This window comes from Agelaius phoeniceus, chromosome 7 (genome assembly GCF_051311805.1).
Source record: "Agelaius phoeniceus isolate bAgePho1 chromosome 7, bAgePho1.hap1, whole genome shotgun sequence".
Lineage (NCBI taxonomy): Eukaryota > Metazoa > Chordata > Aves > Passeriformes > Icteridae > Agelaius > Agelaius phoeniceus.
This window is the reverse complement of record NC_135271.1, coordinates 14,943,861-14,961,421: the sequence shown is the minus strand read 5'-3', so window position 1 is coordinate 14,961,421 and position 17,561 is coordinate 14,943,861. Positions and strand designations below refer to the sequence as shown.

At 49.7% G+C, this 17,561-nt stretch overlaps 1 protein-coding gene across 2 annotated transcripts in view; it reads right to left on the bottom strand.

Moving 5' to 3' along the window:
- The window catches only part of MLPH (melanophilin), a 28,569-nt gene extending 14,268 nt beyond the window's left edge, over positions 1-14,301 (bottom strand). Inside the window, exons 1-8 of one of the 2 annotated variants that reach the window (XM_054636294.2) lie at positions 13,568-14,301; positions 9,454-9,675; positions 8,216-8,352; positions 6,705-6,743; positions 6,063-6,157; positions 5,250-5,378; positions 3,516-3,705; positions 1,674-1,825 (exon numbers count right to left, since the gene is read on the bottom strand). In XM_054636294.2, the coding sequence (XP_054492269.2) occupies positions 1,674-1,825; positions 3,516-3,705; positions 5,250-5,378; positions 6,063-6,157; positions 6,705-6,743; positions 8,216-8,352; positions 9,454-9,675; positions 13,568-14,160 (1,557 nt within the window). In that variant the 5' untranslated portion in view covers positions 14,161-14,301. The remainder of the gene's footprint in view (positions 1-1,673; positions 1,826-3,515; positions 3,706-5,249; positions 5,379-6,062; positions 6,158-6,704; positions 6,744-8,215; positions 8,353-9,453; positions 9,676-13,567) is intronic. The other variant, XM_054636295.2, reaches the window with a different exon arrangement.
- Positions 14,302-17,561: the final 3,260 nt, after the last annotated feature.

Sequence of the window (17,561 nt, the reverse complement as noted above, 5' to 3'; positions counted from 1 at the left end):
TGGCTTCTGGGGAGAAACTTGGTAAATTGGAGCCATTCCTTGTGGCTTGGTCCTGTTGCTACCTGACTTTTAAAAACCTGAATGCAAAGACCCACACAGTTACCAAATCAGGGCTTCTTTTTGTGTCTCATAAGTGCTTTTTAAAATAGAGTTTTTCTTTTTTTTAAAGTTTTGCTCTTGAACCTTCAGCTCCTGGAGTCACAGGAACAGGGAAGAGCCCCTGGTCTAGTTAGAGCTGGGTGAGGAGCAGGCTGGCTGGGAGGATGGTTGCTGGCTGTAAACAGATCAGCAGCACAAAGGGCAGGGAGGATGGGGAGCTATTTCAGCTAATTAGCAACGCTGCCACAAGAGCAAATGGGGGTAAAGTGGGACTGAGAAGATGCCTCGTAACCATTAGGGTGACAAGGCTCCTCACCACCAGGTGTGAGGGAACAAACCACAGCCTGATGTAGGATGTGGGAGCTTTCCCAGCTCCTGGAGGAGGTCGTGGGAGGCGTTGGTAGGAATTGGGGCCCATTTGCCCACTGTAAAGCATGGTGCATGTTTCATGCCTAACACAGCGTGGCCTCATTAAGGACACCCAGTCCAGGGTTCTCCCATTTACTGCTGGCTGAGGAAGGAAAGGCCTTTGCTAATTAAAACATGTGCCCACAGAAGTAAATGGCAAATAGCAGCTTTGCCTACCCAGGCACATGAAGTGTAGTGCTGAGGTGTCACAGACATCTTTTATAAAAAATCCTTTCCTTAGGATTGTTCCTCCTGAGAAGCTGAGAGGCCTCAGGAACAAAATGTAAACATTGATTATCTGCTGCTGTGGAACGCAACAGGTGGATCCGTGATTGGTCTCATGTGGTGGTTTGTAATTAATGGCCAGTCACAGTCAGCTGGTTTGGACTCTCTGTCCAAGCCACAAACCTTTGTTATCATTCCTTCTTTTTCTATTCTTAGCTAGCCTTCTGATGAAATCCTTTCTTCTATTCTTTTAGTATAGTTTTAATGTAATATATATCATAAAATAATAAATCAGCCTTCTGAAACATGGAGTCAGATCCTCGTCTCTTCCCTCATCCTAAGACCCCTGTGAACACCATCACACTGAGGGATGGTTGTGGTCACAGATCTCACACTGATTGCCCAAAGAGGGTTCCAGGACATGCCAAATTACCAGCTGTGAGACTGGAAAGTGATTCTGCCCCTGCATCTGTAGCCAAACACCACCCTGCATTTTGCTGCTCATGAGATCTGAGGAACCAGATCAGCCTTACCATCCTCACCGCCCACCACTGGCAAAGGGAGCACCAGGAACAGCAAGTCCTTGCTTGGCAATTAAAACACAAGCTTAGATCCTGTCTGACACCTTTCTTTAGGCTGTTCCCCCCATTACCATCACTCAGGAGAGGTATGTGACAGGTCATCCTGACCCACTCCTACCAAGGCAGGAACACACTGCAGAGGAAGAGAAGGATCTTGGTGCTTATTAAACATCCATCTCCAGACCTCCATCTGCTTATTAAGCACGGGCACATTCCATTTAAGCAAGCCTTTCTGGAGGCACAAGAACCCACAAGTAACTCAGATTAATAAGGACAAGCTGCAAAATGAGCAGCAACAAGGGCAGGTTTGTTATTGTGATGGCAGCACCGGGCTGGGTGTCAGCAGAGGCTGTTTGGTACCTGGTTGGAGGAGTGGCTGATGTTCTCCTGGGAGGAGGCTCTGCTCCTGCGCTTGCTGGGCTGGGCTGGGAGCTGGGCTCCCCTCAGCTCCTCGTCAGATGTGTCCATGTCGGCCGAGTACCGCGCCCGGGGCGGCTCGTTCCAGGGAGTGCCTTGGGGAGAGAGAGGGACAAGGCATTCACAGGGGTGCCTCAGGTTTTGGCTTTTATGTTTTTCACATTCTGTGCTGCTCTAGTGTGTAGTTCTGAGCTTCATATTAGGGGATGGTGAGCTCTCTTCACAGAGTAGGGAGACAAAACAATTCCTTCTCTAGCTGGGGGCCAAGGACAAATGATCCAAATTTCAGGCCCAAGAGCACAAACAACACAGACCGAAGAGAGAAAAACAAGCAGGATGGGACTTCATGGGCTAAAGCTGTAATTGGACAATTAACTCCAATATGCAAATGGACCAGAACTTATAAAAGTGAGAGACCCCGTGACCAGCCATCCATTTTGTGACCATTTTGGTTCACCTTGGGTGCAGCCCTGGCTGGGCTCTTGTGCTGCCCAAGGTGGATCCATTGAAGCCTTTTAATAAATCCCTACTTTATTCTTTAACTCTGCCTAGCCTCTGCTCTAGGTCAGCCTTCACAAGGCATCAACACCCCTGAGTTCCTCCCTGGGCATTGGCCCCATCCTTAAGAGAAGTAAATAATGAGGCATTTCCCCAGATCTGACTTCCTACCCTTTGGCAGGAGGTGCTTCTGCAAGCCAGACCAAGTTTGAGGTCCAAGTTTAAGCCTTGGGCCAGGCTTCAGCTCCACACACTGTGCCCACACAGCACCAAGCACAGCAGGGTCCCACACAAGGCATGAGGAGCACCATCCATGCCCTGAACAGCCTCACCAAAAACCACTACTGCCTTCCCAGCTTTGTGGGAACCCAGGTTTGGATGCTGCCCTTTGTGCACTGCCCAGGTGCTGGAAGATGTTTAAGCTCAGGCTAGAATAGTACCAACCTAAGATGGAGAATTTAAAAAGAGTGGAAAGTCTCCTGTGTAAAGGAGAATTTAAAATGAGACAAAAACAATGAGAGAAAATGGAATTAACATGCCAGGGGACCTTGTTTCTGTGATGCTCCAGTAGGACTTGGAATGGGAATTTAAACAGCCATGTTAAGGTCTACTCAGCATTCCCAAATGTCCTGAAAATACTGCCAGGCCACTGGAAACACAGAAGGACATATTCTATATTTGCATATGCACAAGCCAATATCCAACTCTCCTGGCTCTGCCATCCCTGCAGGGAAACAGAGGTTGTAAAAGGCAAATCCTGCCTCTTAGAGGGTATTTATAGACTCACAAATCCACAGATCATTTAGCCTACCCATGCACCCTGCCCAGCCACAAGGATGCCACTTAGCAACCTGCAGTTCTTGTCCAACTCCCCTAAAAACTCAAAGCTTTCTGCAGCCACAAGGTCCTTTACTAAGGAGTTGAACTCCTCTGCCTGCAGCAGGAAACACATCCCATTGTTTACAGCAGTGTCCATAGGATTGTATCTAGCTTCTACCCTGGAAATCACCAGTAGGTAGGAAAGGGATGGACACCTTAGGAACAACCCCTTTGGGTTTGCTGGGAGCAAGATCAGCTCTTTTACAACTAAATAACAAATAATAAATAATCAGCAAAATTCTTTCTTAAGGAAAATCCCTTTTGCAGACGGATAACTCGTGTTTGACCCTCTTAGTGGCTTTGAGGTTGTTCAGGAAAAAAAACCCCAAAGATGTTTCCACTTTGTTCCAACACCTGCAGCCACTTGTCCCAAGAGGATTCAAGAGGAAGCTGGCCAAGGGCACCCACCAGGCTTTGGGTTTCTCTCCAGGCTCCTCCTCCTGCGCGCGTTGACGGTGAGCCGAACCTCGGTGCTGAAGTGCTGCTCCGGAGCGCTCGCCCCCGGCTCCTGCAGCACGTGGTGGAACACCAGGTCTGCATCCCTGATCCTGGACTCCTGGGAGACATCTTCAGCTGAGGTGGGGAAATCTGGGAAGGACTGAGAGTTGAGGATGCTGCTGAGCAGCTGCCCACGGTGATTCCACTTGTGTCACCCCCACCTGTGGTGCTGCCTCCTGCTCAGGGGCCCCCAGAGTAAGAACAATGTGGAAATGTGACTGCCCCTGGATCCCTGGAAGCATCCAGGGCCAGGTTGGGAGGGCTTGGAGCAACCTGGGATAGTGGAAGGAGGTGGAATGGGATGATCTTTACAGTCCCTCCAACCCAAATTCCTAAGATTCTATGACTCCTTGTCTCTCCTGACCTCTCCTAAGAGCTCCTTTCTTCATTCTTCCATATATGCATGGATTGACCTTTTATAATGCCAGTCATATTTAAATAAAATAGAAAAGTTCCTAATAATCCCATTTAAAGGCTTTGCCTGCTGCTGAACTGTGAGCAATACTTCCCATCACTGCCAGGGGGCACTGCTAATTTTTACAAGCACAGAGTTCCTTCAGCCAGGCTGCAACACCCTCGGATCTTTTAAAACACTTATTCAAACAGCCACCACCTCAAATAATCTGTAATCCATAAATCCAATCTGACATAGGCCAGCCCTCACACTGACTTCTGCTGCAAAAAGAGGGGGAAAAGACAAACAAAAAGAGGGATCTAATTATTCCCCCCAAATACTAATAATTTCGTGTGGAATTGTGCAGATTTATTTAAGTTGTCACAGATCTCAGCACATCCTATTTCTACCCAAGAATAGTTTAATCAGAGCATTTTTAAAAAGAAGGAGCTGTTTAATACTTTAAAAGTGCAGTTTCACCAGGAAAGGCAAACAAGAGCAGCCCAAAAAGCTGGACCTGAAGCCTCTCAGGCTGGAAGACCTTTTGCCCCCCCCAGGGTCATCCCATCCATGTTCCTCCCCAGAGCAGGAAGGTGGGGTTGGTCAGCCCCTGGCCCTAGGTGGGATCACAGGGCACAGTCTGCATCTCTCTCAGCCTTGCTCCTGGCCAGAAGCTCTGGATACTAAGGCACATCCAGTCTCCTATTTAGAAGTATCCAGCATTCCTGCAGTGTTCATCCCTCGTGGCTGGCCCTCACTCACACTGGCTCTGTGGGATTCATCTCAACCTCACAAAGGTTCTGTGCCTCGTGGAGCTCCTGGCCAGCTGCACCCCAGTGCCACCACACAGCAAACCCAGCCCCAAACTGGATGGGAACATGGGAGAAGAATCTGATTTCATTTAACCCCTTGAGCACCGAGTCTGCTGGAAACCAGGGTGTGTTCCATAGCCTTGGGGCAACACAGGAAAACCATTGTCTGCTGGGAGCAAGGAAATCTGCAGGGACAGGGCCAGAGAACCTCCTGCTGTCTCATCTTAGCACTCATCCTCACTTGGATCAGATGTCCTGCTCCTGACTTGGCCTGAGGCAAAGGACTTCAGCTGGAAGAAGAGATTGCAAGCAGCGATGGGGATCTGGCCCACTGCCTCCCAACACCAGCTGAAGGAGCTCTGAGGCTGAAGGAGCAGTGGTAGCAAGCAAGGAGAAGGAGGAAGAAAGGAAAGGAACCCCCCAGGAGTCTCCCAGTACCTGGAAAGCATCCGGGCTGCTGGCTGCTGGAGAGAGCTGCACAGACTGGCGGCGAGACTGAGCAGAGTAATCCGAGTCCAGTTCGAAATCAAAGGGGTGCACAGACAGCAGCCGCTTTGTCTTGCACATCTTTAGCACACAAAGTGCAAGAAAGGCAAATTCAGTGTCAGACACAGTTGACCTTAAGGAAAGGGGGAGGGAGGACCTTTCTCTCCTTAGTTTGCCTGAGTTTGCTCTGCTTTTTGCTGAGAGAATTTGGGCCTGACACTGTCGTGCTTGAAGGGAGCCAGGTACAGCGTGGGCTGGTGCTAAAGGCAAGGAAAAGTGGGTTCCTGATTTCCACTGCCTCTGTAAGCAGAGTGAGAATCTCTCTCCTGGTTTATGAAGGCACTCTGGGAAAGCTGAGCCAGGTTACAGCTCAGAGAGAGACCCAGGTGATGCTTTTGAACCCTGAAGCATCTCCCTATCCTCAGAGGAAGGATGTTGCAGGTAGATCTCTAAATATTTGAGAGGTCATTAGTAAAAAAACCCCAAGCAGGTGGGTTCTCATTATACAGGTGGGAGTTGGGACTTATATATTAGTTGGTGGCTTCCATAATGTTAGGAGTGGGTCTTTTTTCCAGGGCACTTGTATTTTTGATGTTACTGACATGGTTGTTTTTACACCAAGCGGGAGAGGAGCTTATCTTAGAGGAGAAAAACAGAGGGAAAGGCCCAGTTTTGAAAGTGGCACAGAAAGCCACCACCAGCATCACCCAGGGCAGGCCAGGGACACGGAGTGAGGCAGTGGCAGCTCCAGCACCAAACACTCACCCTGCTGTAGCGCTCTGCTTCAGCCCCACGAAGGACATTGTCTTCCTCGTCGCTGTCATCCCCGGGGTCACAGCTGCTGAGCAGCTGGCACTCTCCTGCAGGGGACACAGGCAGCAGGTGAGTCCCCACCCTGGGGGTCACACCAGTACCTGCAGGCGAGGCCATGCTTCTTACACGGGGTGAAAAAGCCCAGATTAGAAGTAACTCCCCAATTTATTTTTTTTTCTGCTGGCCTCTCATTGCTTCCCCTGCCAGATGTGCACCATCACAGATGTGGAAGCCAAGGTCCACCTGGGTGACTCCAGTGCTTGAAGGCTCAGGAGCTATTCCTGATTCCCATCAGCTCTTCTATTTATCCGTGACCCACTGCTTTGAGATGATGAGTGCTTGCAAAGTTCAAGTTTGGCCGGTAACTAAAACTCCTCTTGTATCCAAATCTACCCTTGGAGACCCCAGATGTACCACAATGCAGGGGTTGAGCACTACAGTCCATCTCCACTGCAGTGGAGAAATGTTTTCCCTGGTCTGACCACTCCAAATCTCTCCAGAAGTGCCCACAGCTGGCTGGGTGTGAAGACAAAAAGACTTTGGAAACCTTGCTTGAACTGCAAGCCCCCTGCTGCAATCCCCTTTTTTACTTACTGTTAATGTCTGGCAGGCTATAAACTCTGTCATGAAGACCTAAAGAAAGAGAAAAATGTTGGGAAAAATGAATAATCACATTTTCTTCCTGTTCCTGGAGCAGAGAGCAAGCCTCAGGGCCAACTGGAATAATGGAATACTCCAGAATTCCACTGGCTAACTGGAATTCTCATTCTCTAGCCCTCACAAGAAACAATGGTTAAAAAAGCTCTTTAAAGAGAACAAAACAGGCGCTTGGAGATGGGACTTGACTTTTAAAAGTCAAAGAGCTGCTTGCCACAGCTTCCCCAGGCTGATGCAACATGCCTGGGAGCTGCAGGGGAAGGCACAGCCAACTGCAGATGGCCAGAGATACATCCCAGGAGGAGATCCTTGCTTGCTCGAGGGTCAAGCCAATTCACTGGTGTTAATGAAGTAATAAACGACAAAATCATTTCCCTTTGAAAAAGGCATCAGAATCTCAATTTAAAGCAGCCCAAGGCACTGTTACCCTCATGCTTGGTTGGGTTTTTGTATGCTCTGATGCATTTTCAGTCCAAACAATGCATGGATTGTCTCTCAGTCCATTAATTTTTTTTTGCTGCTATTTCTGCCATGAGTGGCCTGGCTAAAGGAGTGATTGGAGCAGTTGAAACAGGTCATGTCAATGGTATGTGTGCAAATTTTCTGTGGCTCCTCAAGATGGGAATAAACTCCACACTGGCTTCCAAAGGAAATAGGCCAAGGAGTGGGAGCTCTATGAATAACAACTAGGAGCTGGTTAGTAATAATGATATATTAATATAATCATATATTTATGCACTCTTGGACAAAAATCAGAAATATGGAAGGTCCATGAAGCTCTGAAGAAAACAATTATGGTGACAGGTAGCTCACCAATTTTGGCACAGTTTTGTCAGTGCCAGGGGATAATCAGGTTGGTCGTAAAAATCATCAGGTCTTAGGGAAAAAAAAATTAAGGCTAGATTTATCTTCCAGGTTAAACTAGGGTTAATTCCACAAGCTCTGTGATGAAAAGACCAAAAATAAAGAAAAAAATAGAGCTTCAAATTTACATACTTACAAACTGCAGGACATGGGACTTTGAAAATTAAACATGAGGTATTAGGGAATTTTTTCGTTGAAATGGGTGGTCATGGAACAACAATCCTTGGAAGTGTTCAAAAACACTCTTTGGAAGTGTTCAAAAACACATGGATCTGGCACCTGGGGATGAGGTTTAATGGTGGTCATGGTAGTACTGGGTTGGACTGTATGATCCAGAGGTGTTTTCCAACTGTAATGGTCTTACATTCTCCAGCCTGTGGTGAAAACTTAAGACTTAAGAGTAGAAAAGCCATCAAGAACACCTGTTCTGAGTCTGAATGAACAACCCTGAACCTCCGCTTCCTCCCTGGGATATTTTGAGCAGTCTTGGTCCCCCACAACACTCAGAGCAGCACCACCACTGCTGCACCACCCCGAGGTGGTGCAGCACAGATTCCCCAGGAGCAGCAGAGGCCATTCCTCACCCAGAAAGGCAGAGTTGAGCCCCTGGCCTGGCTGCAGCCTGCCATACAGGGACTGCAGCACTTTGGCACTTCCAAACCTCTTGAAGCGGGAGCGCACGTGTTCGTAGTACCACTCCAGGGAGCCGATCTTCACAATCCTGCCCAAAGAGAGGAGGCACACCAAGTGAGCAGGCCCTCACCCAAAAAAGCTGTGTCTTAACAAAAACACAGCATGCTTTCATCTAAAAGGATGCTTGCTGAGTTTGGGCAAGCCTTGTTGAGCCTCATCACCTTGTCCCTCAGAGCGGAGCAGTGAGGAGTGGTGTTCCCATGGCTGATATGGGGACTGGAATTCTTGAACATATATGCTGGTGACATAGGCACTGAGATTGAGTGTTCCCTCAGTTCCTGACACTGTCACATGCTGGAGGGCAGGAATGACAGCCAGAGGGACCGTGACAGCCTTGAGAGGTGGGGCTGAGAGAAACTCATGTGGCTCAACAAGGCCAAGTGCAAGGTCCTGCCCTTGGGTTGGAGCAATCCCAAGTGAATATACAGGCCGGGTGGAGAATGGATTGGCAACAGCTCTGGGGAGGAGGACCTGGGGGTGCTGGAGGGTGAGAATGTTGACAAGAGCCAGAAATGTGCACTGGCAGCCAGTGCTGGGCTGATCCCCAGTGTGGGCAGCAGGGGAGGGGGGAATTCTGCCCCTCTGCCCCAGTCAGGTAAGACCCCACCTGCAGAGCTGCCTCCAGCTCTGGAGCCCCCCAAAAAAGGATGTGGAGCTGCTGGAACCAGACCACAAGAGGCCACAAAGGTGCTCTGAGGACTGGAGTCCCTCTACTCTGGAGCCAGGCTGGGAGAGCTGGGGGTGCTCACCTGAAGAAGAGAAAGCTCTGGGGAGACCTTAGAGTGTGCCTAAAGGGGCCCTAGGAGAGCTGGAGAGGGACTTGAGACAAGGGCTTGGAGTGACAGGACAAGGGGGAATGGCTTCCCACTGCAAGAGGGCAGAGTTAGATTGGATTTAGGGAAAGAATTCTTCCCTGTGAGGGTGGGGAAGCCTTGGCACAGGGTGCCCAGAGAAGCTGTGGCTGCCCCATCCTTGGAAGTGTTCCAGGCCAGCTTGGATGGGGCTCTAGTGGAAGGGTGGGGAGGCGGAAGGGATGGGCTTTAAGGAATGAGATGGGCTTTAAGGAATGAGATGGGCTTTAAGGTGCCTTCCAGCCCAAAGCACCCTGTGATTCCCCGAGGAGCAGCACCTGGAGAGGCGGCAGGGATCGCAGACCCAGCCCTGCTCCTTCTTGTGGTAGCGGCTGCAGTTCTTGCAGGTGTAGAAGTGGCAGTCCAGGCACTGCCGTTTGCTGTTCAGCAGGAACTTGAAGGGCTGCAGGCAGTGCACACAGTGAGTCTCGTTGAGGTGGGACTGACTGGTCAGGAACTCCCTCTTGCTGCTCTCCTGGTCGATCTTGCATTTCAGTTCCCTGTAGGAAACACACCCCCCCACAAAAAAGCAGGAACTTGAGTTTGTTACTGTGTCACTGCAAACCCTCACATGGCAAAGCCCATCACGCCTCAATCATTTCAGGAACGATTTTCCAGGGAACATTGCAAGTCTGCAGCTTGTGGAAACAGCTGTAGGGCAAATCTAATAAATGACATATCACGAGTTAAATAAGCTAACAACAAAGTGGGCTCCAGAATCAGGATGGGTAACTGTAGTTTAATATTAGATTTAATTTAATATTAGGATCACGGAATATTCTGAGTTGGACAGGATCATTAAAAAAAAAAAAAAGGGATTGTGCCAAAACCTGTCCTGTTTGTTTCACAGGGTGTTGATCATTAATGCCAGGAACCTCGGGGAGAGCAGCTCTTCTCAACCCCTGTGGCTGTATCCCAACATGACACAATCTTCAAGCCTGGAGTCCTGCAGGGTATTAAAATCTTTCTGGAATTCTTAGTTTAAAAAAAAAGGTGGGGGGGGGGGGGGAAGAAAGAAGAGATCTGGGATTAAAAAGGATTAAAATTCAGCAGAGAACTTTATGAAGTTATGTGCAACAAGGTTCTGGCTGTTCAGAGGATGCAGCAGGAGGAGAGCTTGTGACAATCCCGTGAAAGGGAAGCCCTTTCCAAGAGCACCTTCACCTGGCAGTGCATCCCCGCAAGCTTCCTTCACTCTCCAGACCTGGCTGCCGGAGCAGGTCCCCATGGGAAGCAGTGTCTGCATGAGGCTGAGGCCCCAGCAGCAGCTGGGGACAGCTGAGATGCCTGTCAGGCTGGTGGGGCACCCTGCACTGCCCAAAAGCTCTCTGTTTGCTGCCCGTGCCACGCACCACCTCAGGCATGTTTGCCTTTGGGGCCACGGCTGAAAGGAAAATGTTTGACTTGGAGGGAAGGTCCTAGAAAGTTGTTTTCTCTCTAGACAGGATTAGGAAGTTGTGTTTTCCAGAGCAGAAGTCAGCTTGGGTTAAAACCCCCAAGCAATCAGGTCTGGAGGCTGCTCCAGGATCACAGTGTGGACCACGAGGCACTGGTGATGCTCCCAGTGCCTGACTGACGCCAGGGTGACCACAACAGGAGCTGGGGTGACCACAGCAGGAACCTGGCTGGCCCTGGGAGCAGTGGTGTGACTGGCAGTGGGAAGGGCAGGCATATCAAGCAAGCTAATCTCTGCTTAACCTAATCAGTTTGCACATTAGGGCTCAGCTTTTGATTTTTTTTTTCCTGAGGAAGAATTTTCTGGCCAGCTGCCAGCCAGCATACCGTAAAACACATTTTTTGGTGTCACTCCTCTGCTTGTGGTAACACAAGAGTGACACCAACTTGCATTTGCATCTGGGAGATGTAAAAAAAACCAGCATAAAGACAGAAAACTGGGAACCTGGCTTGTATAATCTGCCCTTCACCATCCCAGCAGTGATTTGGACAAACTGGTGCAAGTGTCCCAGCAGTAAATTTAAGTGACTTCTGAAAAGAAACTCTCAAATAGAAAACCCTTGGGTTGGACTCTGTACTCCTTTTCCACTCCCGTGCTAAGGCTGTAGCCAGCAGGATCCAATCTTTTTTACTGGAACTGCTTTTTCTGGTTCCCAGAGACCGGTTGGATCCCTTCAGCTCTCCTCCCTCACCCACCAGACCTGCCAAAGGAAGGAAGAGTCTCAGCCAAACCAGTTTAAAACCCGCAGGAACCGCATGCCTCTCGTCTCCTCTTGCTGGCAGGAGCAGCAGCCAGCCCCTTCCCTGCTCTGCTCACGGCAGGATGAATAAATCTGTGCTCTTGGGATGCCAGCTGCAGCAGGGTTGGACCTCCAGGGCTCCAGGAGAGACAGAGGGAGCCATTCCCCAAAAATGGGGTTGTGAGCATGGATGTTTCAGGAAAGAATTAGGGAAACACCTCTCAAAATGGGCATAATTTAATTTTTTGGGCAAAGCATTGCCCTCCCATTCCTGTGCAGCTTGTGGCCAGCTGAAGCCTTTGTCCCTTGTTGGTGAATAAGTTCTGCCAAAACCAAAATACAGAGAAGCAGCAAAAAGGGAAGAAAAAGACCAAGCTGGGGAGGGGGTGGACAGGACATTTCTTCAAGGCTGGCAGGTTGAGACAAGCCCAATGAATAGAAAAGTAAATGAATAGAAAAGTAAATGGGGCTGGTCAGAGCACAGAGTGAATGGCTGCAGGGTCTCCCACAATGTCACATCATGTCCCAGCTTGTTGCAGGCAGAAAATTCTTGTGTAGCTCCATGTCCAGCACTCAGGAATGTGGCATACTTTCCCAGGCTGCTGGTCTGATCTGTTGCAGAAATTATTCAGAAAGTACAGAAATTTCTGTAGTTCAGAATGCTTAATGCCAGCCCTCTTCAGGGCACGATTAAAGAAGAAAATAAAACTAAGAAACCAGGGGAAATGATCCTTGGGAGGAAAGACAGCAGCTGGGAAGGAGCATCCCAAGACCTTCCCCCATCCTGCATCTCCCAGAGCATGGAACTCAATTTGGAAGCTTTCTGGGCAGCAGAGGGGACCCAGATAAGCCAGTCTGGCGCCAAGGTCGAGTAAAGAAGGAATTCACCTCGCCCAATTCTTTGCTGCAGGGCACAGCAATGTGGGTCTCCACCTCCTCCCTCCAGGCTGAGCTCAGATGCATCACAAGGGAGACATTCACCCTTTGCAGGGTGATAATTTTTTTAAATACCCCTGTCTGATCTCCCTCCTGCTCTTCAGAGCCACCAGCAGAGGAAGGCAGTAGATGATGATATTGAATTATCTCTGCCTCCCACGCAGACTGTTTTTTCTTAGGCAAAAAAAAAAAAAAGTAATCAGGGGGATGAAAAACACACGACTGAGAGTTTTGTGTAGCCATTGGTGTAAATCCCACGATTGGAAGGTTTTGGGGGATGTAGATATCCCAAGCCGAGGATGGCTATGACTCCTCACCCCTCCTTTTGGATCTGATAGAGGAACTAATCAGCTCCTGCTCTCCAGGCATTGGTACCAGCACCAGCCCTGGCAAACAAAACTCAGAGCTGGGAGGGTCTGAGGGCTCAGTGGGAGTGCAGCACAGCCCAAATCCAGTGTGAGAGCATGGACCATCCCTCTGGGGTAATGAGAACTTGGCCAGACCCCGAAAAGGGTCACTGCAGCTTCTTGAAGTATGTTAAGGCATTATTAAGTTCAGCATGTGATGTAGTTCATGAACAAAACCTGAACCCCTGTGATTTCTCATGCTCAAAACTTAATCTGATCTGACAGAATATTTTTTAAACAGCACTTTTGTCCAACACCTTGAAGTTCACAGAATTTGCTGCTCCAGTGACTTTTCAATCTTTTCCCAATCCGTGGGCCCCTAAAACTTTTCCAGGACAGCACAGCCCCCAGTATTGCATATTTAAGGCTACTAAAATAGGTTTACTAGTAGTAGTAGGTTTACTACTCCTCTCAGTTATTTTTCCAGGATTCTTCAGAGATCTGAGGACTCCCAGGACCCACTGAACAACTCCTGCCCTAAACACACGAGACCCATCACATGAAGCAAAACCAAGGGAGCCGAATCCCATCCTCTGCTCCCGGGTGAAGCCTCCCCTGGAGAGCCCCACCAGCCTCAAGCCTCACAGAGGCATTTCCTGGTATTTGTCCCCATAAAGCGCGGCGGTGTCACCGATACGCATCGCTGGCCGTGGCACGGCGCCAGTTCGCACCTTGGCTGCCCGAGTGCGTCACCTTGCCGCTGATAACGCAATCTATTAACCGTGCTCGACCTCCACAGCCCGCTCTCCCGCCGTCCCTCCTCGCCCACACCTCAGCAGGTTGTTTCATCCCTACAGCCCACCAGGTCCTGGCTGGTTTGCCCCCAACTCAGGGACCGGAGAGCAGATACTCACTCCAGCCGCTCCTCCTCTTTTTTCCGCAGATCAAAGTCCCGTTGAACGACTTCCCAAACATGCTTGGCTTCTTCATCGGTGAGCTTGGAGAGGTCCAGCTTCCTGCCCATCTCTCCGCGGTGCCCCTCGACGAAGCCGATCCCGTTACTCGCTCCCCCCGAGCGCTCGCTGTCCCGCACGGTGCCGGGATGCTGCTGCTGCTGCTGCTGACGGAGGGGCAAGGAGAGCTCGGCCCCACCTCCGCGGCTGCCCATATAAGCGGGCAGGGGCAGAGCTGCGGGCAGGCCAGCCGGCTCCTGCCAGCACCGCAGCCGCTCTGCCGGGCGAGCCTGGCCGCCGAGCAGGGCTGGCACGGCGCCTATCGCTGCGGGGACTCCGGCAGGGCCGCCCTGCCTTCCCCCGGGGTCCTGCCCGGAGCTGCACACCTCGCCCGCCTGGCTGGGGCTGCGGGAGATGTTTACTCTCTGCCTGCCCGATGCAGGGTGCGCGAATGAAAGGGAGCCTCCCCGGGGAAGGCAGGCCACGGGCTTTGGGAGGGAGCGCAGCATCCCCGGGAGGAGCCGTGCCTGCACGCCCGGGAGGACCGGCTCCATCGCCGGGTGCCTCCCGCCCCACCGGGATGCTCTGCTCCCATCTCCCGTGTCTCATCTCATTTTGCCCCCAGCAGCAGTTTGTGAAGGAAACTTCAGCGCATCTGGCTTCAGAGACTGGCGTCCTGAGCTGCTCTCGCAGCAATTCGGGCAGCTGAGCTTTGCTTGTGGCAAACAGCTTAATTAGGACGCAGCGCTTCCCTCGTTTGCCGTGAGCAAGAAAAGACGGTTCGACAGGATTTGGGGAAAAGTGCTAAATACATCACGCAACCAAAGAGATATAAATTGTAATATATATATATATATCCGACTGCTGAGACTGCTCTCTTGCTCAGTAAAACACTCCCTCTGTGTTTAGGGATATTAAAGTAAATCCATTTCTCACCTTCATCAGAGCAAACATTGATAGTACTCTATTTATTTTTTTTCCACCCTGACAGGAATGTAAACAGGGAGCAAGACAGCAAGACCAAAGAGGAAAACTTCTGCCTGGTGGGACTAAAATCCCTGCTGCCCACGCAGGGGTACAGGGAATTATCCACCCTGATAACTCACTTGAAACAGAGATTAGATTAAGCTCCATGAACAGAGCCAGAAAAGCATTTTGAACCCAAATTAGGATGGATTTTGTGCAGGAAAGGTGATGACTACAGATGCAGCGTTTGAGCTTGGATATCGGGAAGGCATGATCTCCTCTGGGAGCCAGAAATTGATTTCCAGCCCCTGGTCCAGCAGAGGTCCCGACAAAAGCAATCAGTTTATTGGCAGGAGCCAGACATCAGTCGGGCAGGTCCTTATGTAAGCTGGAGAGCCCTTGCGCCCCACTGCACCCGAACAGGGAGCGGTCAATAGCTACTAATTAACATCACAACGAGACCCTGTTCCAGGGCCTCCCGCCCGCTCCAGCAGCTCCGACCGCCCCAGATCCCAATACGTTCTCCTCCAAAAGGATAAAGAGGTGGCGTTAAATCAGGAAGATGTGGCCTGCTATGCAATGAAAATGGGGGGAAAAAATGCAAGAGCTCAGCAGTGCCAATACCCTCTAAAAAGGGCTGGCTTAGCCAGAAAACCACCTCAAGGGAAATGTCCCGGGTGCAGGAATAAATTCAAAGTATTTATTGCCTGGGAACAGAGTCTTGTTAGGAAAACTCTCCCTCAGCTCACTGGTGTGTATAACAGCAAGGATAGAATTGTTTTCTCTTTTTTTCCCCTCTTTCAAAGCAGTTTGTTGGATTTTATAGCAGTTCAAACCCAGCAACCACCACCTCCCAGCAATCCTCTCCCTTAAGGGGGACAATTAAACCTGCCCGCCCACAGCTCCCTCTCCCATCATACAACTGTGAATAAAGGCTTCCAAATCTCACAAAATCATGGAAAAGAAAAACAAAAACAACAACAACAAAAACACCCTACACACCCAGAACCACTCAGGCAGACACTGTCACATGGAAGTCTTCAAAAAATATGTGGATGTGGCACTTGGGGACGTGGTTTAATGGTGGAACTGGCAGTGTTAGGTTAACGGTTGGAGTCTTAAAAGTCTTTTCCCTTTGTGATTCCAAGATGTAGGGTCAGATGATGTTATATGTCTGCCTAAGTCCACCAGCCCCTGCAGTGACCACATGTGTGGGGTGGAGATCAGGAGCAGGGATGTAAAGGAAAAGTGATGTGTTTCCTGTTAGCTGGAGGCTCAAATGGACCTTGATTCCAGTTGAATTGGGGATCTGGTGGCAAAATAAGCTACGCCTTTCCTGGGAAACCAGGCACAGATGGATCCCAGGCACATTTCTGATTTTCATTATTGCCACATGAGGAAAAGAATGGATTTCTGGGGTGTCTTTAAGAGATCTTCTAGCTGCAGGGCCACTCTTTTAAAAATAACAGTCATATGAGGTGTTATCTTTGCAGTTCTTGGTAATTATTTGTAAGACAACTGTGAACTGATATATGGGACATGTGGCCTGGCTCTCCTCCAGCCATTCACTTCACTATTTTAACTGATAATGTTTTAACTGATAACTGGAAGCAAATCCATAATCAGAGTTCAACAAAACAGATGAGTGAAGATAACATCCAGTTGCTCCCAAAGACAGCAAACACCACCTCAGTGAAGCCACCCAACACTCCCACATCCTCATTTTCTTCCTGCTGAAGGGGTTTGGCCAAACCAAGGGGCAAAACCCCACTAATTTCTCCAGTACCCAGTTTTCTAAACAGCTGCCTTAAGTACTGCAGAGGGAAGGTGTGCCTACACAAGGTGCTGAAATGGTGATTTACAGTGGAGTCAGCTCCAGCTTTGCTCCTCACTCCGTCAACACTGCTGGGGGTTTTGGCTCCCCTCAACACAGGGCCATCCCAAACACCAAGCTAGAGGAGTTTCCAAAAGCCAGATGGAGTCGAACCAGGAGCATCCACCAGCAGCTCCAGCCCATTTCAAAGCCACAGGCAGAGAGGTCACAGGATCCTCACTCACAGGAGCATAACAAAAACAGGAGCTCCAACAAGCATGTTGCTGCTGACCCCAGGAGTTTCCTGGGTGCCTCTCCTCTCCCCCCATCCTCCTGCAATCAGCTCCAAGTCATGAGATCTCACTGGGATGGCCTTACTACTCCCTTCAGTTTCTTGGCAGCTTTACAAAGACACCTTATCACCACCATCATACTGGAGAAGAACAAGCAGGACAGGGAAGGAGTGTACAATGCCACTGCTATTTCTGTGTGTGACTCACGAGGGATTGCCATGGGTTTCATCTATTAATACAGCAACTAAATTATGCTATGGCATGACCACAGCTCATTTGGAATGACCCCAACAGCCTCACTTAGAGAAAATAACCATTCAGCTTTAATTATCACGGATAAGGATGCTCTGACATCTGTAGCAATTAGGAAACTATCAACTGAGAAAATGAAAACAAAGTTTGTGGAGTATCATTTATGGGGTTGAAGATATAAGGACATTTTTCCCAACCAATGTGACCTTTAAGGAGCCCTCTCAGCCCCCACAGCCCTCACAGATCCTCAAAAACCCCATAAGCCTCACAGCACTTACAGCCCCCCAAAGCCCCCATACCCTACACAGACCTCAGAGCCCACAGACCCCAAACAGACCTCAAAGCCCTGCCAGCCCTCACATCCCTAACACAGCCCATAACCCTTAAAAAACCCCATAGCTGACACATCCCTCATATAACAGATAACCCTTACAGATCCTATAGCCTACACAGACCCTTAGAGCTGCCACAGCCCTCACAACTCATTAGGACACACACCCAAATGACAGGAAAATGGGGTAATATCTCTCAATTTTAACCATAAAAACATGAGGGACAACAGGAATTCCCTCTCAACTTAAATCCTATGGTGATGAAAATGGGGAGTGGGGTGTTGCCCTCAATTCAACCC